At 33.4% G+C, this 24,968-nt stretch overlaps 1 protein-coding gene across 13 annotated transcripts in view; it reads right to left on the bottom strand.

The window, feature by feature from the left end:
- Nucleotides 1-4,653: 4,653 nt before the first annotated feature.
- Nucleotides 4,654-24,968, bottom strand: part of LOC107272351 (prolactin-releasing peptide receptor) — a 38,395-nt gene continuing 18,080 nt past the window's right edge. For 10 of the 13 annotated variants that reach the window (XM_025089938.1, XM_025089903.1, XM_025089898.1 and 7 more), the window contains 4 exons: nucleotides 22,784-22,975; nucleotides 13,229-13,363; nucleotides 7,593-7,857; nucleotides 4,654-7,200 (listed from right to left, as the gene is read on the bottom strand). In XM_025089938.1, the coding sequence (XP_024945706.1) occupies nucleotides 7,605-7,857; nucleotides 13,229-13,363; nucleotides 22,784-22,975 (580 nt within the window). In that variant the 3' untranslated portion in view covers nucleotides 4,654-7,200; nucleotides 7,593-7,604. Of the gene's footprint in view, nucleotides 7,438-7,592; nucleotides 7,858-13,141; nucleotides 13,364-22,783; nucleotides 22,976-24,968 lie in introns of those variants that run through there. The other 3 variants (XM_015749449.2, XM_025089933.1, XR_003061295.1) reach the window with 3 other exon arrangements.

Genomic DNA, 24,968 nt, shown 5'->3' with positions numbered 1-24,968 from the left:
TTCGTCGCTCTCTGTCTCTCGCACTATTTGCCGGACTCTTACTCCGACCCTCTCTACCTCAAACCTAGCAGCCTGAGCGGCCGTGCATTTCCGTAACCGTCCGCTCCCGTTCGTGTATCCAGTCGCGTTTGCTGATTTTGCGCGACCCCAAACATCAGCACCTACGGTTGCGTTTCTCGATTTTACGCGTCCCCAAAAATCGACAGGATCCGTTAAGCTATCGTCTCGTCCGATAGGTTCCGTTAGAGCTCTCGTTCTTGGTGGAGTAGGGCCTGTTCCACCCCAACTCCCAGTTTATACCGGCTCGTCAGTTCCCGGTGAAAAAAGAATTGGCTGGCGCCCGCCTGGCTTGCGGATGCACGAACGACGGGTGGACGGCCCAAGGTAACGTAGGTTGGTTCTCGAAGATAGTCGTTTTCGTATGTTTTGCTATCGGTGTCGGGTCAAAAGTTAAGTTAAAAGAATTACGTTACAGTACCTTAAGGCAGGATTCTACTTTGGGTGCTCGGAAAAAAAACTATTTTCATGAATTTTTTATGAGATTATGAATAAATATATTGATGTAGAATTTATTAGGCTTAATAAATACACTATTAAAATACGTTAACAAAATTTGTATTATATATTTAATGCACTTTTAACATATATAAACACTATTTGAATACAACGCTTCGATTAGTAGGTGGATCTGCGCTGCTGTTGAAGTTTCAAAATAGGGTTATCTAAAACAGAAGAATTTTGAATTTTTAGATTCAATATATCACTAGCAACCGACTGAACTAGAATTATTTAAAAATTTTGATTTTTACTATTTTTTTGGGGCAGAAAGCTGTGAAAAAACATGCAGGTGTTTTTTGTTTTCTCGCCACCATTTTGTTATTTTTGCTTGTACATTAAAAATTCTAGTTCAGTCGGTTGCTAGTGTAAAGTAAAGTCAAGTAAAATTTTTCTGTTTTAGATGGCCCATTTTCGAAATTTCAACACCAGCGCAGACCCACCTACTAATCGCGACGTGGTATTCAAATAGTGTTTATATATGTTAAAAGTGCATAAAATATGTACAAAAAATTTTGTTAATGTATTTCAAGAGTGTTTTTATTAAGCCTAACAAATCCTACATCTTTATTCATAATCTCATAAAAAATTCATGAAAATAGCTTTTTTTTTCGAACACCCAAAGTAGAATCCTGCCTTAACACGTCTCACTTGGTCTTTCATGAACATATAAATACAATATTTATAAAAAACAGTAATGTTACATAGACAACGTATAGCGCAATTCTATTATTACGTGAACTAAGGAATGTAATGCACGTAAGCAATTTTCAATAATGAAATCGATATAGGGAAATCTTTATAAGAAGATAGTCGATGTATCGGATGGGATTTAATCAGAGTAGGCTGACATTGCTACGGGTCGTATAATTAATGTTTAATTAATTAACAATTTGTCAAGCTGTCGCCCCACGTCGTACTGCAGAGCCACAGAGAAATCTTGAACATAGCCTCAGCAGGTATGTCGAGTGAATACAATCACGAAACTCAGAATTGCTGGAAACCATAATTGATCGAGTTTCAGAAACTACATAATGAATAACTATTTGATGACTACATTTGGTACCTATATAACAGTTTGTATAGCGACAGGCGACTTTGGATAAAAGCAATTTAATGAAATTAAATCGAAGCATATAAAGATACACAATGCAATTAGCTACGGTACCAGATAACATTATGACAATCAGGGTAAGAATCATAGTATAATGATTACACGAATTGTAGCACAACAATAATATTTAAAACGAAAAATATATAAAATTGAAAAATATCCATGAAGGAATTTTCGTTAAATTTAACTACGTTGGTTAAGTGTATTGAAATAATATTATACAACGTATATCTATATTGATATGATATAATCGATTACATTATAAATTAATGTTTTGTTAATGAAGATAAAAAATGTAATAAAGGCTACACCAGATTACCGTGCTAGGCTGATCCTCAGGACAAAATATATAGAATTAAAAGACCCGTTCGGAAAGTTCCTTTGAATTGTACCATTGGGAATAAGAGTGACTGAACGTGCGCACCTTATGGAGTTAGTGGATACAGCTGAGAGAAAGGGTCTCATCCCTTGTCTTGTGAACCCTAGAGAATAATCGTATTATTTGAGAAAATGCAATCTACTCTTCCACCACTAGCGTTTCGTTCATGAACGACAGGGGTTGGAAAGAAGAATGGCGAGGGGTGAAATGCGAAGTGCCAAAGTGTTTCAAGTGAAAGAAAAAAGGCGAACGTGATAAAGAACAAAAAAAAATTAAAATTATAAGAATTTAAGAGATTGCCATATATTGCCTCAGAAGTAGAATGCGAATTTGATCTTTTTCTCAGTTGCCAGTTTTATTTCCATTTTATGGCTTTTTTTTTCTTCGATACCTTTAATTACTTTATACATATATTCATATTTTTGTATGTGTTTGGTTAATTGCAAATCGTTGAAATTAAAAAAAAATTGTCTTCCTTCAGTCTTCACAAAGTTTCATCAAGTCAATTTCAAACTTTCCTTCAACCGCTTCCGCGACGATCTTTTATATGTGATGGCTGCATATGACCAGATGCTCATTTTAATTTAGTTCCATACTTAAAAAAAAATTAGGATGAATTTTTGAATTGAAAGTTATGCGAATGATAGTCCACGTGCGAATAAATTTTGTCATAGTTTTGGCAAATCATTCATTTGAAATAATGTTTGCGTAAGTACAGCACGCGTTAACACCTTGCCTGAAAGACATAATGGAAATTCCATTAGCTTTGTTCGGTAAAACCAATTTCAGTTGTTGTACGTACCAAATAACTCGCTATTTATTCGCATTGTTTCCCATTAAAATGGTTGCTCCACACAACAGATAAAAGAAGCAGACTTTGAATTTGAACAACGTCCCTGTGGACCTGCTAGGTGTCATGATATCCCTGTTGTCCTAAACAAAGAACATTTTTCATATTTCATAAATGTAAAAAAAAATCATAACAAATATAATTTATCTTGCTTTTATTTTTTATGTACTATTATTATTTAGTCTTTAAGGATGACTCGATCCAACGCATTAATAAAATACTATTATCTCTCTCTCTCTCCACTACATATCTAATTACATCATTGATGATTACATTCACTTGATCACAATTTGATATATCTTATTGCATATCGTTCAAGTAAATTAGAATAAAATTTCGCATAAATTATTTTTCAAAGTTGAGTTTAATATCTTCAAGATAGTTTGCCATATATTACTCATGCTTTTACTTCGATATCTTATAAACGCAATTTCCTCACAATATTTTCTCAAAATTCCCTTTTAGACTGTCTGAAAGAAAAAGCTTCTGTATCAACAGTCGAGTCAAATCAATGAAACTGTTTTTTCATGGACGAAGAATCATACGTTGCAATAACAGAGAGAATATTATCAGCCAAGTATATCTAAGATTTCATAGCACTCTTGCCGATTCAACTACGTGACTCAGACAGGATACATCATGATGGAGAGGGTTTGCTCCCGTAATATGCCCAGTAACCAGGAGCTACCATAAACAACATATATATATATATACGAAAACAGTAAAGGAGATGAACCATGTCGCTAGAAATTCTCTATGTAGACTTTAATATTACAAAGGAACCAAAGTAATATCAAAGAAAAATATGTTTTTATCGTATAATTGAATTCACAATAAACATCATCGTCAAAATGTTAATTTACGAATACCGTTATGAAAGTAAAAACGAAAAAACGAATTAAAGCGTTGAATTGCCTCCAACGGAACCTGAGAATGCTAACTGCTAGCTCGTTAATTAAACGTCAACCGTGACGTGTTAATCCGTACCGGGATGTTTGGTTACTTTATAAAGACAGACATTTCCCAGGAAAGCAACTAAATATACCGTTTCCAGTTCATCAGAATGAATACTCGATCCAATGAGGATTTGTCGTTCCTCAATATTTAGCTGGAATGTATGGCTTTCATTGAAATTACATGCCTTTGATAACAATAGAATGAAATTTCGCCCATGAGACTTGATAGGAATTTAATTTCCTGCAAATGAAATCCACGTATATATTTTCTTATTAGAATAAAATTGTCCAATGAATACGTCATTAAAAATACTTTCCAAGAATGAACAGTTTTTCTCTGCAACTAAATATTTTTCGTTTTGCCTTTCCTTTGTCAATTCACTACGGATTTCACTTACTCTTGGCATTTTCATTGGTACACCTACTATATCACTGATTAGGCTCGACTCATTTTCTATTATGCCATATTGCATGGGGTTTCCTTTGTGTTTTCAGAAAAGTTAATATTCTGTTTCACTGGATTTTTTTTCTTCAAATATTGGCATCCAAATTATGTTTCAGCTTGCTGAACTCTGGTAAACCGGAAATTGAATTATTGACTATATGATCGCATGGACGATGATCATTATTTATGAGAGACATGAATAAATCATTTTTTTTTTTTGTGACATATCTTCTACGTTACAATATATGTATATACATATAATACATGTACTGCGTATATGAAGCATGAATGTCAATACGGTGGATTTTTTGTATGTACAGGCAATTTCAAAGGAAAAATATTAAAGATGATGACTTGATGAGTTTCTCCTAAGTCGTTACATCTTTTTTTTTTCATTTATTGAATACAGAACACTATTTACAAACAGGTTACAACGACTAAGGACGTTAAACGTATGTTTCTTAAAATTATTTTCACGTTGTGCATAATAAGCCTAGAGGTAAGCTCACCATGTATAACAAATGCGTACAAGGTAATTATAGGTTATTTTGTTATACATTAATAGTTAAGCACGATTCGACAATGACCACTTTTACCTAATATACAAAAATATACAGTTGCACGTATCTTATCATATTTTATACGTATCTTAAAGAGGTTCAATGATATATTAATATATTAGACATTTAATATTTAATTATAAATATATCTGATTTCACGGAAACAGACAAACTTGGAATGTATTTGAAGTTGCAAAAAAAGGAATTTCGCAAAATTGCATTAAGAGATAATAAAAAAAATTAATTGATTACATGTAAGTAAATATTTGTAAAAAATGGAAACGTTTAGCAAAAAGCGACGATACGAAATTACAATGGGCTCAGAGATTCGTCGTCACCTTATGGTAAATTCCAAAAAATTTGTGTCCAGGAAGTGAATAAGATATTTAATTGAAAAATATATAAAATCATCACGGATTATCACCGAAGCTGTGAGCATTTTATTGGTTGAATTAATTTTATTATACAGATAATTATAGCGCGTCATTCATTGTACACATATTTATAGACGGTTATTTCGTTTTTTAAAATATTTTACACCCATGATTAATTATGTTTAATTAACAATCATTTCGACACAATACTTGCGCAATAAGACTTAAGTTATTAAATTGCACATTAGTACTACAACGGTGTTATTATGTATTAACGCTATAAGCGATATTGTTTATGTACGTATATGTTGTAAATTCCATCAATTTATATCTAAACCACTCATTAATTCTTCGGATTTTTTTCTTTTTAATAGACATCACAATTGTCTTTCATTAGTGACCTTATTAATTATATTATAAAAAGGATCACTGTAAATTTATTATATGGGACATAAGGCCCATGCAATATTGTACAATCGCTAATTACACTCAAATACAATTTTGTTTTCTACGTTAATGGGGGACAGTAAACATATATTTCAGAATCCATCTGTATCAATGAACCCTTTGTTAGCCACTTCCTAACTTCCCACTAAATCTAATTTAAATATATTGTATCATGTTTGGTTTTTATGCTTTACTGAAAAAGTTATTCATAACAGATGTATATACATCGAATATCAAATTATGCATGATATTTATTAATATTCAACATTAAAAAGACAAAATGGTAATTTTAAAGTCAGAAAGAAAAACTTATATTGCCTAAATCTATTTATACCTGTTCCCTTTGCGTGACACTTTTTTCAGGCTTTTTAAATACAGCTAAAGAATTAAAAATCAAAGTTAAACGCTGTTATAGATTGTGAATGGAGAAATGTAGACGGAAAGATTTCAAAGAAAAATAGTACTGTATGCATTGACATATCCGAGCTTTAGGTTTGTATTTTGGCTTTCAAGATTTTCGAAATAACAATCACGAAGTGCATAATTTTTTGCTAATGAAAAAATTATGCTATTCAAATCTTTAAGTGTGCTTTTGAAAAATCCTCCATAAGTAAGATATCACTCAATCCTAACTTGACAACTTGTTGATAGAACATAGATTTAATTAAGTAATTGAAGTAAATAGCTAACAAATCTACGATACGAACGATACGAACGATACGAACTATGTTTCATATCGGTTTACATCTACTTTTTAAAATATATCTGTAATACGTGATACAGTTTATTGCACACCTATCATATACTATTTCCCAAAAGTATTCGATTTGCATCTCCAAACATGAGACTTCCAAAGGTTTGATTTCCCGCACGGATTACGAAAAGTATGCGGTTTATATTTCAGCCACTTTGCGACTTGCAAACAGTTTTTTTAGGGGACGAAAAGTAATAGCGAAAGTATTCTACCGTTTCAGAAACGTTGTTATGCTTGTCTATTCGGCAGCTTCTCTTTTTTCATTTTCCATTGATTAACACAAATTGAATTGAAAACGCAGCTGACAATGAAACGAGGACAAAAAATAGTTAATGAAAATATAACAAAGCACGAAAACCAATAATTAGTGAATAACTAGTTGCAGTACACAATGATATTATTAACCTTAAATTTTACAGGTAAAAAGTATAAGGGTATAAAATTATAAAAAAGTGTTATCACAAAATAATATGTAACGCCTCACTATCTAGATAATAATATTTTATCTATACGTATAGCATTTCGCGTTTGAGCAACCATCCATGAAGGACGACAATTTTTGAATCGCCGTCCACTTCGAACTTAACGATCCTCTAATATCTATATGCTTAATGTATATACTTAGCGAGTAATATTAAGAAATGAATAGATTAGACTGCGATCGTACGAGGGTTGACTTTGTTTCTCTTCAAACTTCATCGAGCGAACCAATCACGTATCTCCATTTCCGAGGGATGAATCAAAAGTTCCATGCGGTCTTGTATAACTGTTTCAATATATTATGGATTTTAGTTTAGCATCCCCAAGGACAAAACTCCTTTTGAACGAATATTATTTGACAGCTGGTTCAATAATGACATCTCATTTCAATTCAAGTGGTACATCGATTTCTGGATACAATGGAAGCTCAAGGCTCACTGAAAATTTCTCGACAAGAAACGTCGCAAAATATGTAAGTGTATTCCTTCGTAGAATTTATATTTCCCGCGATCTACGAACCTGCCTGCAAATTGGTACATATTGATTTACAGTAGGTATTACTGGCCTGAATGAAATGATAACGACAAAAGCCACACGTGATGTATGAGAATTGGAATGTTCATCGATGCATTTTTTATTGGCATCAATCTAGGGTCGTTCAGGTTTTTTTTTTATTACCTGGATAAAAGCTCACTGTACTAGAATGACCCTGTTGGGTGTCAAATCGGGACTGTGAAGGCTGGCGCTGCCCCTTGAACTTCCACCTCCGCCATTACTTCCGGTGACACTTTCAGTTCTGGCGTGTTGCGTATAAGCAACGTTTGTTAAACCCCCAGGTCGACGAGGGGTACGCCTAGCTGCCATTCGCACCCCATCCTCGCAGGCTCGTGTTAGACGTCTGTTGGAAAATCGAAAGTAACCACGTAATCTTTCTTTAGCTGATCTGGAACATAAATAAAAAAAGACAAGTTACCTTTATTCAAATGTATTTTCCGAAACCTTTTTGGAATATTACTTTTTATAATCATCTCCCATTAAATTAGTTCGCTCATCGACAAATATACATATATCCCAAGAAATTTTTCCAAGGACGAGACACGTGTTCGTCAGGTTATACATAAAGTATCGTGTCGTCAAGCTATTTTGAAGAGGGTCGAGAGTATCCCAACCTAGGGATGATCTTGAGGGTGCAAATTAGGTTCTAGATGGCGGGTATGACTCAACAGCTACTTACTCAAATCCAATAAGGTATTGATCGAGATGCTGTATAGATTCATCGATCGGTCTTATTATCCATATAATTGAGAATCATATAATTATCTCATCCCCTAAACAGCCTTTAATACGTAACCGACTGAAACTGCCGTTCGACATTAATCAGTACGCCATGTGATCAAGGCTATTTACATATTAACCAAATATGTATTTATATAGTATTGATAATAATCCACTCTCCAGTCTGAAGATTAGAGTGATCAATGAAATTTAATTTAATTATCTAATGCCTGATGTGAGCTTAATCCTTTCTGTTTCTCTTCTTAGCTTAGCCAAGCTAAGATAAAAAAGGGGTAAGGATTTGGAGATTTGTTTCTCAATAGAAGCACAAGAAAAGTGACACCTTCAAACCTTCCTGTATAGTGATGAAAGTGGATGGGTACATGTAGAGCCTTCTGAGAAGCTACTAGGAGACTTACGGTTTCTGAAGGAAACGATGCTTAGGTTCCTGATGATACTTAAAAACTTATCCATCTTACTTTACAGGAAAGCCGTCGTATCTGTTTTTCGTGCGTTCAACGTTCCTGGAGATATCGCAGGGTGCTTTTTTATCTCAAAACGATGGTATGATGCGTTCAGGTGCTTTGGGGAAATCCGCAATTTTTTTTATCAAATTTCAACGAGAGGACGATAAAAATACAGGGACTCAGGAACAATATTTTTTTTCCGGTACGGAATACATTAACGTGGAATATTCGGTACCATGAGAGTTACGAGCCTCTTTGTAATTACTGAATACACATAAAAATATTTATATACAACGTACATTATTTTTAGGGTGAAATTTATGTTATGTTAAGTTCGTGCTACAAAAATTTAAGCTAATGAATTTTACATCTTCCTTGCATAAAATTAACTAATATTACTAAAAATACGGTTACTCGCCCTTTATATGGACGTTAAAGACTCTTGGTAATACGTCAGCTTTATGAAGGATATAACTGTAGTTATAGATATATTTATTGTCTAAATGAAAATTAACGTCATTTTGATAAAATAACAGTTGCTAGTGAAACTTTGTTCAAACTTAAAGATCTCGGGTACAAATTTTAAGATACGCACTTGATCACTGGCAGATTTAGAATATTTCTTCAAGTCTGCAACTATTGTAGTTACGTTTAGTCACATGAGTTAACATTCGAAGAGTTAAGGGTTCGCTCACAAAAGTAAATATAAATGTCTTCTAATTTGTTTGAACGCGGAAACCGCTCGGGAAAATAATGTTATTTATCTTACTAGGTACACGCAGGATTAAATTATGTACTCTGAATACAACAAGTTTTATATTTATGGATGGCTCATGATTAATGTAAGACATTAATCAAACTACGTCACGAATGTAAAATGTACTCAGATATAGTATTTCGTGTTCTGTTATGTGTATAAGAAAATTTGCAGCTGTATGGATTTGTATATTTAATATCTGGTTATATCACAACGTAGGATATATTACGTCAATATAGATATATGTACAATATATCGAGCTTAATTCGAACATCAATATCTACGTCATGGTATTACTCGATGCACTTTGCTTGCGAGAATATGCAATTCGATATAAAATAAGATGAATAAATAATGCTATTGATGCATTGATTAAACTTCGTAATGTACAGGGTTATTCAGAAATACTATATCATCTGGACAATCAAATGGACGAACTGTAGTGGGCGGAACCTTGTACCGAATTTTGATGAATTTATTTTACCTAAAATACAAAAAAAAAAGAGTTCAAATGGCTCCTCGTAATGATACTCTCGCATCAGGGAAATGAATTTCTTCGTTCCCTGGGAATAATTTACTAGCTGTGAATATATTATAAAAAACTTTAAATTGCCATTTTAGTCAGACTGTAATTTTCTCTAACAGCGAATCACCACCTCGTTATAAAATTTGTTCGTTTGTTATCATGAACAAAAGATGAGCAATCTAGTTTGGTTGAATGCAACAAGTTTTTTAATAATGATATCAAGTATTGTTACATGTTGTGTTTTATTATTTTAACACAGACAACCACTTTTTTATAAAAATTTCAAAAGGTCGTACTTTAACCATCCACTCCAACAATGCGCGTAGGTTAAAGGTTGAAGGTATAGAATGTTAGGTGGGTTTGAGCTCGTGCGATGCATAAAAATGGTTTATCCGGTATACTGAGTTCCTTCTGTATTGTAATCTTGAAGAGACAAATAAAATATGTATAGATGAGAGTATATGAGGGTCCAGTGCGTAGAGTATTGGAAGAGGGATGAAAAATGTTAGGGAGCTATATCAAAGTAAATTTCCCAATAAATAAGGATATTCAGAGGACTATCTAAATCCGATAGAAATCCTGAAAATTGTCATTCCATTTTAATCTTAAAGCAAAACTTATTTCATCTTCGGTCAATGAGAGATGAAAAATGTTCAATAATGAATTCTCCTATCATTCGCGTTACTTCACAATATGGATGTGAATATATGATAAATGACGTACCGAATAAAAATATATTAATAAAAAATACAAAATTTATACATATACATATATTTTTAAATAATTTAATATAATAAATATACGGTTAATCATGAGTAATCTCAATTACTGCCAACAATGGTTTTAAACTTTGATACACGATTCAAGTCAATATATTATACAATCCAATTGATTCAATGACAAAGCGATTTGATAAAATGATATTACTAATTTTCAAAATGCATTATCAAATTAAGTCACATGGTACTAGGCAATTAATCATTTGACTCATTCACTCGATCAGAGTCTCGAAACGTATATTAATCGTATAATTTATTGACATGGAGTCAAAGCTGAAAACCATTTATGACTAACGTTGCACGTCAATCGATCAATTTCCTTTATCATTTTCATCTATCTCGACGTCAAGCCAATTCTGTATATATAGTTGGAAATGGAATAACGTCCAGATATAGGAAGTTCAAGTATAACATACAAACTGATGAACTTGCAAATAATATCAACCGTTGAAGTAAAATTTACCGTTTTTTTTTTTTAAATACGGTATCTCATAAAAGATAGCTATTTTTATAAATATAATAAAGAATATATATGGAAACGATTTAGTTCCGTTCGCTTATGGTGGATTATTCGAGCTTATACTTACTGATGACCGAGTTTCGTAATCTCAGGAAGATCAATGCCTGAGTTTCCCAAACTATGCGATGGTGGATATCCATAAGTTTGAGTTCTACGTTATCATGGATCATTGATAGAATTTATATGGAAACTACATATAATCAGTAGAACTTACGATAATACCGAATTAACAACAGGCAGTTCATATACTGGATATTCATTACCTGAAGGAACTCTTATAGTTCGTGGTGAATTTCGATCATTGTTTTTCAACTCCACCAGAGGATTAGACGAAAAAATTTATGAAAAACGAAAAAAAAAAGATCGCGAAAATTTTATTAAAAATTATTAAGTTTTGGTAAAAATGTTTCTTTGGATCATTATTTCGTATAGCTGATACAGTGCTAACGTTATGATAACACGGTAGCTTGATAATAATAACGATAAAACAATTTTTTAACAATTAAACAGAAACGATCAATGCATTGCTGAATGTCTGTCATCCATATTATTCGTTTATATAAATATTCCTCATGCATTTGAATGCACTTTAAAGTTTCATTATTAAAGTGCATTAATATATTCTCACGAAATAAACAAGTAACGAGTTTATTTCCAAGAGTTTAGGAATTACTATTTAAAACAGTTGCTGACATACATATATATATTTTTTCTCATACTTTGACATTCCCAAACGCTGTGCATTAACAGCAATAAAAATACTTTTCGTAACATTTTCACGAATTCGACGATTCGTTTATTATTAATTTAATAATGATGACAGCCGTTTTCTTGCCGTCAACATATTTTTACTACATAACAATTATGAAATTTAATTTGCAGATAGTGATACCCACACTATCGGCACACCCTTGTGTACGTACGTGAATACAAATCTACGTTAAAATACTTGCTATTCGCACCGGCACCACCCTGAAGGGTTGCGTAACTCGGCAACCGTCACCTTCGGGTTACCGGGTGAACGAGCATCCACCCTCCCGTTTCATTACGCCAAGCGGGTTCCGTATTCTCCCCATAGTCTAATATTAGTCCCTAGTCTCTAAAAACGTGAATTATAGATAGTAATGATTATGGCATATGTAATTTTATAGTTTTTTTCAGACTTTGTTAACTCTTCTTTGTATTATATAGTCCAATTGCCGCGTCAAAAAGGTAATTTTAAATATTCAGTTCACCGTGTAAATTAGTTTGAGATCCAACAATATTTTCAATTCATCGAGAAATTTGACACTGCTTATTAATACCTTTATAACCCATCAGTTAAGTCTCAAAGTATTGACAGAGGCCGAAATGAGCTTTACCAATCAATCGCCGAAATCAAATTATTCAGTCGGTTGATAATTCGCCTTCAACAAAATAATTTGGCTCGGGTTCAATATAATCCATAATCATAAATTCTTATCCGATCGATTCCACACTGTAATTTGCCATCAAGGCGTTTTTGGATCGAAATCAGAAAAAAAATCGTGTGTTGCTGGTTGTTAACCTGGCCAAGCCTTGTACCTAGTCAAGAAGAACGCATTAGAGTGAGTTTATCTACCCAGTGATATAGTTATATCAGCACGGTAGTTACCATCCCAAGCACACATGAGGATATAGAGAGGGAAAGCTGGCTTTTTTTAATTACGGACCATTAATCACACGACACCCCTTGATCGATGCATTATTCATACAGATGCATATATATGCAATTGGGTCAGCCAGCCGTGCTAGGGACATTAAAGCTACCAAATCCAGAAAACAAAGAACCTCTGTCTGCTCGACCCGAATTCCTCTTTTCTTTCTTATTCTTCAACAAATCCTCGGCGTATGAAAGTAGCGAGAACATTTTTTAAGAACTTACTCAAATTGTTCCTTAGTTTTGTAGGTCCGGGAATTGTTGAGTACTTTTCCTGTATCTGGTACTTTTTCTTTTCAACACTTCACATACCTGCTCATCTGCCAGGATGCGTAAAGAGCTGGCGTCGTGACTGTCGGCATAAAAGCAACCCAAACGAACATCGTGAAAGTGATGTCGAAGTGGCCGCTATTCTCGTACGTTTCCATTAGTGCCAACTTTGCCAGTCTGTAACGAAAAAAAAAGCAGCTTGTTACTTTTTCACATTTCTCTTGATATTTTTGTAAAAATAAAGACTTGATTTTACGCGGCGCTATCGCCTTGGATTATACGGATCCATATGTGGAATGACGTATTCGGATCGTGCATATAATTAATAATTCAGGAATATTGTACCAACTTAACTTGGTCCTCCCTCTTGATTTCTAAGGTAGAACCAACTGCAGCCCGTAGCAATACTCCCGAGTAATCATATACATATGTTGATACCTATATTATATGCTCAATGTGTTAATATTGGGCTTAACCCAAGTTGAGGAATATTATTCAGAGGGTATGCAGAAGTGGCACTCTAAGACAAGCACATATTATATTGCATGTAGATTAGCTTAGGCATTCATGAAAATCCAGACAGCCATATGGATGCAAATGATGATTATGCGAAGCTGTGATAATACGGAAAATCGAGATTTTACGTGTTTTACGAATTTTAAATATGTGTATAATAATATTGAAAATGGAAGAGAATAAATTATTCTCGATATAATGTAAAATACGATATTAATCAGCGAATATTTTTTATGCATGCAATTTTCGATATATTTTTAAAAGCAATTCGTATATGAACTGAAGAAAGTTATTGCTTACTTTGAGATTATGTTATAGAATAACAATTTTTTCGTTATATCTCTAATATAACCATACATCAAATTTAACATTAAATGTTATATCGAGATATGGTACGTAAGGATCCATTTATTAACGCATGAAAAGTACCCTATTTTCCTTAAACCGGTTTTCCTTTTTGAAAAATCGCTCAACCTACATAATGGCGAATTTCCTACCGAGGTACCTGCATGTATCGAATATGGATATTCGATAATTTCAAGGAGCTTGGAGTTTTACGATGAACTCATAATCTTATGAGGCATTTCAACCATATGTTACCTTATATCAAATTTTATTATAAGAAATATCCATTCATCGTCTGCACTGAGAAAATACATATACCCCATAAGTATTTGACTTAGCTGAAACCCACTTTTGTCAACGGTCACATTTAAGCAGATATAAATTAATTTAACCATATATATTCATTTCGATTAGAGTATAAAAGACTTAAAGTTTCTATACTTCACTGCCAAATTTCCTGCTTCGATTAATTGTACACTTTTTCATGAGACTTGCAATTATTTAAAGTACCTTAATGGCAATATCGTATCTGGAATTGTTCATATGGCAAAGTAGAGGGCTGGCTTTCCTACACTTTCCTACAATGAGGATAATGGCCACTTCATGAAGTACATCAAGCACTAAGTGGATTGCATTTAAAAATACAGAGAACGATTCAAGTTTTTCATTAAATCGTATCAAGTTTGACCTTTTAAAGTTCTCAAGTAACTGTGCACAGATTACACTTTTTTTATACTTTCAAATCCATCCTATAAAAGTTGTTATCGTTACATGCCATTTTGAAGTTCCCATACTAATTTTCATATTAACATGAGAAGTCTTGTCGGAAACATTGCCACTTCGCACTTGAAAGATATAATGATTTAAGTCTTCTTAAAGGAATTTTAGTAAAGTTTCCGAAAAAAATCAGTGATACTCTCCACTGTATGTAATGAGTTTTACAATTTTTTGTTCATTACAAATAGTTAATATTTACTTGTTATATAATGTATACTTGTTTAATATAGTAATAGAGGATATAAAGTTCGTGTCATTGAAAATGACGAAGCTCAATTTGGTATGGAGACCAAAGTTTTTTTTCCTACTTATGCCACGATTTAGCTTATCCTAATGAACTGAGCTTTTAACCGAAAGCTCCATTTTGTATGCCACCTCTTTAAAAGAAATGGTTGACACGTAAATAAGCCTTTGGCTAATATCCGATGTGTTTTTAGCAGCGAGAAAATAAAAGTTTCCATTAATGGTTCTATACGAGAAACCTAAAAGTATAAAAATATATCGTACAATATTTCTGAATAGGTACTGCTGAACAATTTATACAGACATTTCATTGACGCATTATTTCTAGCTGGTTTAATGCGTACAAAAACATGAGGTTTCTGCTATGCTTTTAGTTTAAGAACGTTCTAAAGAATTTTGGCGAATTTGTAAAATTAAAAAAAAAACAATCAGAATCAACGTTATTTACAGTATTTTTAATATATTGTTATTAGTAAAAACATATGCATGAATCTACAATCTCAGATATTTCAAATTGTGATTTTAAAAAAGAATTTTTGAATAATATTTTTCAGCTGATGTAAATATGGCATTGGCCACAATCACAATCACATTTTTTTTTTCAAAAATTTATATAACGAACGTTGCTATGATAATGATAGGACTAGGTCATAGATTTAAATGTATAATTAGGATTAATTAAGAAAAGTGCTTTAGCGGGTATAATGTCGACAGAAGAATGACGGATTCCATTTGGTCTCATTTGGTTTTCTTGTAGCATCAAGTTATCCTCCTTTCTTCCATTAGGTTTTTCGATCCACCGAGTAGAAATAGTACGCTTCACTAATTTTCCCCAGAGTCTACTAGAACAAACCCTTCTCAAAATCTATCCGAGTCTTAAATCGGAAAGGACGCGTAAGCGACAATATCGGAAAATCTTTAACAGTGCTTACAACGTATATCAATATAATGTATATATACATAGTATAATCTGAAGATTAAAAAAAATAATTTATTGAATAAATAACGTTATTCAAAATAATTTAACAAAAGAAAAATAATTAGTACCAAATTAATATTTTTATCGATTAACACTAAACCTACCAGAGCGGTCAAATGACCACTTTTGAGACTTTAATCAAAATTGTCAAATTCCAGGTTTTTATTTTTCTTGAACTTACTGCACGACTTTTCCTATAATATATAGCTGTTTAATTTTTCAATATATATTTCTCTTCTTCTTTCGTTTTTCCTGATAATAATATGTACCCCACCGTTGTCTACCCTGAGCGGTCTTTTGACCGCTAGAATATATATGAAATTGTATGAAGTTATCTGCATTGAAATCTCAAACTTAACACAAAAACAGTAGTTTTGCTAGAAAATGTCATCCGATTGTGTTCTAGGAAAACGCCATGTGCTTACAGTTTGTTTTATGCTGGGTACAGAGCGACTGCTGGTAACTCACGAGGTGAGGCAAAATAGCGATCATTCAAATTAGATTACTGGCTCTGTACGCGGCATTATAAATATTTGCGACGTGACTACTTCTATTTATAATAATAAAATAGGCTACAAACTCCGGGTAATAAACAAATAAAAATAGTAAGTACTAATTTCTGCTGTAAGTACTAATTTCTTTCTTCTAATTTTAGTAAGTACTAATTGGTGAATTATTCAAATACAAATTCAAAAATTTAGCTCTAAAATGTCAATGCAAAGGAAATTGCTGGAAGAAATAAATAATATAAGCGAACTATGCACTGAAGTAGATGAAGAAGAAAATTCTGGGAGTGAGGATAGTATATATGATCCATTAGACACTGACTCTGAGCTATTCGACACGGATAATGAGGAAGAGACCATTGTGAACACGCGTAGGGGACGAAAAAGAATGAGATTGTTCTCCAGATCCGAAGATAAATGTGAAGAAAACAATCAGAATATTGAAACTTCAGTTGATGGAACTGTTTGGCTATAAATGCTTGAATTTTATATAAGCAAACAACTGGAGAAAGGATATCGCGACAAGAATTTTTATTTCAGTTGGCAGAGGAACTTGCCACCGAATACCGCGATATACATGAACAAGAAAAAATGGAAAGTATGGCGAAAACTTCAGCAGATTCCACTACAATTTCTGAAAGACGAAAAACGTGTCAAATTGGATATTGCAAAAAAAATAAAACCATAAACATTTGTTCTACATGTAAAAAATATGTTTGTGGAAAATGTTTACGGGAGAGACCCGTCATGTGTAAAAAGTGCGACAACGAATAAATTTTATTTTAGTTTGAATAAGGATATGCATGTAAATTACTGAAGTAACATATAATTTTTCAGTTTCGAGCCTTCTTTCTAAAAATGTACTCCTAAAGCCTGAAAAATAAATGTTCTTTAATTATTATATGATAATTATTTTGTGTTTATTGTTTATGCTAAATTCTGTATTAATTACAATCAACTGGAAAAGACTATAATGTTTATTTCAAAAGCGATCATTTGACCGCCATCGGTAGAAATAGGTATATATAATATGTCGGTAGGTTTAGTGTTAAAAGAGGAGATCCATTTTGTGTACCAGCATTATATCTATATAAAGTATTTCTATCGTCAGACAAATAAATTATCAGATAACTTTCAGACCCAGAATGGGGACCATGGGTCCTAGAAAGGATAACGTAAGCGGATAAGCCTTTGCTTGTCCAATCTGATTAATGTAGCTTTTCGTCATTAATAATGAAAGTAGGTACCTGCTTGCGTGAAATCACTGAGCCCCGTGAATTTTGGTGGAAAAGTGGATGATTAAAGGAAGGTTATCAGAACACGCAATTCCCAATGGTGAATTTCCTTGTAACCCTTAATACGAAATACCCCAAAAACCCCTCGTAGAGATACCTAATTTTCTCACACGCTCTGCCAAAGAAAATATATGGGAAAAAAATAGAACGCATGAAATCCGATATATCAAGTATGATTTTGACGCCTAAAGAAGATCCAACGAAGAAACATAACGGGGATATATGAAAAAAAAAAATATTTTTAGAAGTATCCTGTTTTTCCAAAAATAGATGGGTAGAGTGTAATGTTATCGCTATACCAAGGAAAGAGGAAGCGCGTGGTACTTTTTGGAAAAAGGAAAAGATAATTGATAGAAGCTCTTTTCAATTTTTCATGAGATTAATTTGTTACGAGACTATTTTAACGATACAAAAATTGCGATACCACCTTATATAAGAATATATTGTTAAAAGAGATGAGAATAATTTTTGTGTTTTAATTGTTATTCAATTTTGAACTTGTTTTCCGTGACAAAAAATGTATTAATAACAATATCAAAAGATTCTACATCCGGCGTAGGTAATTTTATGTATAATCTGTGTTTGTTAAGAATTTTCGAGTAAGAATCCGGCAAAAAATTTGAAGAAAGCTGATTGATAAGTTTTCTGTGAATTGTTATGAATTTTTAAAAGGGCACTTGTTTCATAGCTTTGATCTTGTTGATGAAAGCGTAATAAAACGATCTTTGACTCCTTAGTACTTCTCCCCTTGTTACTTACATTGTTTTGAAATATATTCAAAGAAACATTTGGATGAATTCAATGGACAAATAAAATCGAGAATATAAAATTTTTAAGAGAATCTTTGTTATTCCTTTATGCCAGCAATAAATTGTTTAACGTGGAGTACCGATAACGTGGAAAATTTTGCAAATTACCATGACAACGCGAACAATTTCTCATGTGTCGATTCATTAGAGTATTTTCGTCAAATTTAATATCAATTCAAAAAAGGCCTCTCACGCAATACTTATACGTAAAGATAGTGAAAACGGGCATTTCCCCGTGATTTGTTTTATTCTTGTTCGCAGAAGTCCAATATCGGAAATTCTTGTTATATGAATATTGGAGCTAAAAATGAAATTTCAAGCAATGCAAAAAGAGTGAAGAGTGAAAAGGGTGAAAAAAAGACGAGTGTCAAAACTGGCAATTCGATATTCAACGTTCTCATGTACCGAATGACGAAACATGTAACATGGTAAGCGTCAATTTTGATATTGGTCAAACAAATTGGTTCACGAATCCATAAAAAATATCACGTTGCCGTAAGGCTTCTTAAAGCCAGCTTTCATAAAGGATTCGAATGTTATTCGAAATCGTCTGTATATGCTTACAACTACTATTTCCAATTCGCAGTATCAAAAATACTAGCAAGAAATTCGATGACCCATCAAATATTTCAATTGGTTAGTAGTTCGTTGAAAACTATTCCAATTCCGAAATTCATGAAAAATTGTATTTCTCTTTACGAAATTCCGAACCCTCCTTTTCAATCTTCCATTCGCAGACGTGTGTTTATATAAAAATAAAAAATAAATGTTTTATTTCTACGTGCAGCTTCGCGTGAAAAATACATCTACATACTGTAAGGATTTTCCCGTAATAAATAGACAACTCAGCTTAAAGAGTGTGAACATTTATTATTATTATTTCTAACAGAACAGTCGTGGCTGGACGTTCGTCTCCTTCTCTCATTTGGGACTGACCACTTCCCGTTGCTTCCGCTATATGCAGCTCGGCGCTGCAGTCGTTCCCACGCACCGAACGTTCCTCACATTACGGCGCGTATTACAATTTGAAAATCGCCTCACAATACACTATATTGTTTTCCCGTATGCATTATGTAAAACCGCGAAACACGACCTTATGTTTCCATTATCCAAACTTTCGTTAATCCAAACAATGCCCGGTCCTAATTGATTAGGATAAACGAGGCTCTTCTGTAATTCCAAATAAACAAGCGTCCAATTGCCTTGCAACGTGTTACAGGCAGCCTGGAAACTGCTTTCATGTATAAATTGGAGCCTTTGAATATTCCCGCAAAAATAGCACTCTACTGTCACGTTCAATGCGAAGTTTGTATTTACACGCCAGCTTTTGCCTTTATTGAAAGACATTAAAGAGCCGCTCCAAACGCTCGGCTGCTACGACGTGCTTTATAAAATTCCCAGACAGCCAATCAGCCAGTACATATAGAAACCATGTCTAGAACTTTGGTTTAAATACATTTTGGGAAAGGACACTTTTTCATGCGAATCTGCCATGGGCGTTTTTTTCCCTATTGTTCAAAATTCATAAACTTTCGAAATATACCTATACGGCACAGAAGCTCAGTTTTCAGACGTAGATTCGAATTGTTTGACTCTTCTCTTATGGGTGCCGACTTTAGCTGATGACTCAAGGTAAATGGAGGCTTAGTGAATGAGCGATGAATTGAAAGCGTTAGCGAATGTTTTCGTTGTTGATTTCCATTTCACGAGGGTCTGCTCTCGATAACTTTTAGAAAACGAAACTAAAGTGTAGAAGGTTATTGAACGAGAGCAAGTAAATGTCGAAAAAACTTCGAGGCTTTTTTTCGAATTGACACTTGATACTTTGTAAGACGGTACTTAAGTGGGAATAAGTTTTACCGAGAAATCCAAAGATCTTTTCCCACGTTAAACATACTTCGTGTTTACCTGCTTGCAAAAGTTGGTAAACAGTTGATAACGTCTGACAAAAAAAAAGCTTTCATGTGAAGATCTAGCAAAAACTGGCGTCCGGTATCGAACTAATGGCATTTCTTTTCTCTTATTACATTAGGAGCCCAATAATTCCGTAAACTGTGTAAGTCGACGCAAAATTAAATTTTGAAAGTTCAAGATAAGCGAGGGCGATTATAGGGTTTATCTCTAATTTATCTTAATTTTAAGAGATCGTGGACCACAGTCATCATGGATGTCCATGAAGTAGGGTATTGATAAGAAGAGAACGGACATTAATTGAACGTCTGGTGGTTGACACTCGTTGAATTGCAAATTAGATTCAATTACATTGCGTAGGTTGAATTTATAAGAAATTAGTTTTTTCAGTTAAATCTCTATTGCCGCGAACGTCTCCAAATGTAAGACCATTAATTAAATATTAAGTATTGAAAAATTCCCAAACACGTTTCTTTGTCTTTCTCCGTTTTTTCTTTTTCTACGAAATTCAAAGCTTCTATATTCCTTGGGATAAAATATCTATTTCAATATATAATTTTAAAGAGTCTCGGTAAATCGAATTGAATGTTACGAGACTGTACCGTACGGTACGATCAAGAAATTATTTGCAAGTCTGATACTGGATACGTAACCAAAAGCTGTTCTTTTGTGAACTCAATCTGATAGAACAATTTATTCTAATGTATTGCATAATATTTATCTTATGTATTCGAAGATTGATATTCGCCAATGACATTTGACCATAAGGCCTAATCCACACGGGCTAGTACAGACCCAACCCTACGACCTGGACGGATCCTCAATTCCCATAATGAAATTTCTACTAGCGAAAGAAAGAGTATATAGAAGACGAAAATTCTTCATTATTATTTTTTCCGGAATTGGCCTAGGAAGAAAATTAGAGTTAACGCAATTCGATTATATATAAGAATCTGTAGCAAATCATACAAACGCCTTGTATACAAGAGACCACCGTCGGTAAATAAATTATTTCCTGTCTAATTCCTTTTCTGGTCCTATATATTTCACTGTATTGCCTCCGGCAAAGGACCCAACGATCAATTTTCCACTAATTCTATGTACCGCATGTAACAATACATACGAAAACAAATTTAGTGATACAAACTGAAATATTCAAATATCTAAAATTTCCACAATTTACGCATCGCTCTCAATTATTATTTTTTAAAAAGACGCAGCAATATTAAAACTTAAAAGATTTTTCGTTATGAAATATACTATGCATATTTAACTAAATTTCATCCTAACTAATGTATAACAATCCGACGTATATGCAATATATAAAATAAATATACAGGGTGTTTCATGAGAGGTTACAGATTCGGGTGTGGCTTAATTTGATCAGTGACAAAGCTTCCTACAATTTTAACTGAGTCCTACCTGAATGTTATTATCAATTGGCCAATGAGCTTAATCAACGACCAATCACATTCACCATAGTTCAAATGGAGCCACACCCGAGTCCATAGCATCACTTGAATTACCCTGTATAATCGAATGCAATCGAGTGCCATAATAATTTAACGCGTGTAACTGTATATAAATATAACAGTACCATGTGTGTTTAAACAGTAGCCTTTATTCAAATCTCAAGACAAAGTATATATTACCAAGATTCAACATTCGTATTCCTTGAGTATGCATAAGGGCTGCGGAATGATGAATTATTAAAAAGGAAGGTGAGTAAGGGTGAATTGGCGAAAGGTATAAAACTGAGGCGAAAAGCGGAGAAAGGCAGACAGACACTCGCAAACGCGAATTTGACTTCCATACCCAAGGAAAGAGAAATGCTACAATTCTCACAAGGGTTTTATCACCGTAAAAGCAGATAAATCCACCCTATGTGGATATACGATCGTGTCTATCGTAAACGCTTTGTCGCATCCTCCATTCAGAAGTCATTCACGTTCAAAGATTAACGAACTTCCTAAGATACCATGTATGCCCGAACTGACCCTTATAAATATAGCTGCTAATGATACAAAAAAAAAGGTCTAATACTTAAATAATTTCCTACATAAATTATATATACATAAATCGTACGAAAAGATTATTTAAATATATTATAACGAATTTTTCATATTTACAATATTTTAGTGATACTCGAAGGGCCTTTCAAGTTTTTACAGTTTCATTAGGTCACGCATGGTAAATTTAATTAAAAATTAACTTACCGCAGCACCATTAATGGACACAGGCATATAGCGTAGACCGATACCATGAAGATTAAATATTTTTGCGTACGTTTCTCTTTTCGCACGTCCAATTCTGCGTTGTAAAGATCGTAAGCTGCTGTCAAGCCAGGCAAACCGACTGTACCGCCTGTGCAGACGCTACCACTTTCTCTCTTACCATCGCGAGCAGATCTGAAAATAAAAATCAAATATTGCGAGGAGATCAAAAAGGTACGAAATAAATATATCAGAGATGAAGAGCAACGTCTTTCATCTTATTCCATGAAGTGGTTTTTGATCTTTCTCTCTTTTTTTAAAAAGACTACCAGAACAATTTTTGCAATTTTTTCACTCCATTTCACTGTATTTTAAATCTATTGTATCATCCATATGTATGTGTTCCTTCGCTCTATTGTCAGTGCACGAGTTGCAAGTAAAATATTGCTCGAGCAGACTTTGGATAGTGTCGTTGAAAGATGGAGGGAAGTCAGGAGAACGAGAAAGGCATACTTAGAAATCTGTAATGCGGAGATGAAAAGGAAGTGAGAGTAAAAAGGAAAAATAGAAGAAGAAAAAGAAAAAGGAAATTTAGCCCGAGCGTCAGGACGACAAATTGGATTACTGTATTCCGTAAATTCGCACTGTCCTACATTCTCACGAGATGCTGGAATGCATTTATGCAGAAATGCATTCATGCACTCATTTTTCCCATGCGGTTAACACGTGTCGATAAAGGCAAAATATTCATACTGGTGAAAAATATTTAATATTTTTCTCACGCAAAGTATATTTGGTCGTCGATAATGCATCTTCAATGTAATACTGGTCTAATAAATTTAAACGTGACGTTCGTATTACATAATACATTTTTCATTGTCTGGAATTCAACGTCATTTCCATTAATGGCAAAATTATAGCTTTGAGATCGCGAAGTTAGTAGCTCCTCGGGCTTATTTATCCTGATGAAAGTTTGTAAGCTTGAAAACTTTCGCAACTTTTTTTTCTGCTTTCGGCTAGAGCATCTTTCAATTGGGTTTATTATTATTGTTTATTCTTGTTTCCCAGAGATCAAGAGCTTTTTCGTCGGTTGAAAACAGCTTAACGAATCTCTTGTTGAGGTTGCGGTCAGTTTCTCAGGGGACAAAGGCGTAGAAGCAGACACTCGTTGAACTTTTTATACTTAACAACATTATCGCCGAGGGATTGAAAGTTCTACTGGGTAAAAGAAAAATAAAATAAAATTAAGATAAAACGCGTGAAAAATTAAAGACTAATTTTGTGGGATAATATTTTCAATTCAAAATTTCGTTTCACTACAACGTTAACGTTACCATTTATAAAGTGAACGAGAAGAGATAGCAAGGGATGAAGGCATGGCTAAATTTAATACTATAGCATTAGAACGTTCAAGTAAAAAGAGATATTATATAATTTATACACCGTAATAATGCTTTATTCATAATCCTGGAAATAGCTTTGTATCAGAAATACAATCTCGTAGAATCCGTTTTCATCCCTCACGTCATTTCAACTCTTTGTGCATTCCATTTAATTTTTCCCCAAATTCAGGAAAATATTATTTAAGCACGTTTAATTGTGTTTAATGTTTGTTAGAGATGCTTTAAATTTTGAAAATTATTTCTCATGACTTTATGAGGAAATAGTACCGTTTGATGAAACAAAAATTTTCTTCACGCTATACAACATAATTTTAGTCACGCATTCTTTTCCGAGTTTACGGATATTATAATAAGTCAAATTGTTATGAATTTTCAGTGAATTTATTATTTCCTACGGTTTTTAAATACAATCCATCAATTTGATATAACCACTAAAAAAACTACTGTATAAATCGATATACGTGTACACGAAGTCGATTAAAACCTAGAGCACAGTTTGTGCTTTAATATTTATTTTACTCTCAATAAGCTGATTGAGTAACTCTATTGCTGTACTTAATTAAGCCTCGATCCCTAGAAACCTACGTCTCTAGAAAGTATCCAATACGTATTCCCAAAGGAATGAAAACTGTCATACCGTTTTTCACGTATTGGACCATACCAGTTTCAATCGATAAATCCATGGATCGAGGCTATGAAAGAATTTCTATAAATAAATGTTACAGCCGAGTCTGCGCCGTATAACATGTGCGAAATCACAACGTCCAGCGAATTTCCTAACGTTC

The sequence above is a fragment of the Cephus cinctus genome, unplaced genomic scaffold (genome assembly GCF_000341935.2).
Source record: "Cephus cinctus unplaced genomic scaffold, Ccin1 Ccin1_scaffold0087, whole genome shotgun sequence".
In the NCBI taxonomy this organism is placed as follows: Eukaryota; Metazoa; Arthropoda; class Insecta; order Hymenoptera; family Cephidae; genus Cephus; species Cephus cinctus.
Note: the sequence above shows the minus strand (reverse complement) of the source record. Positions and strands in the feature narration are given on the sequence as shown.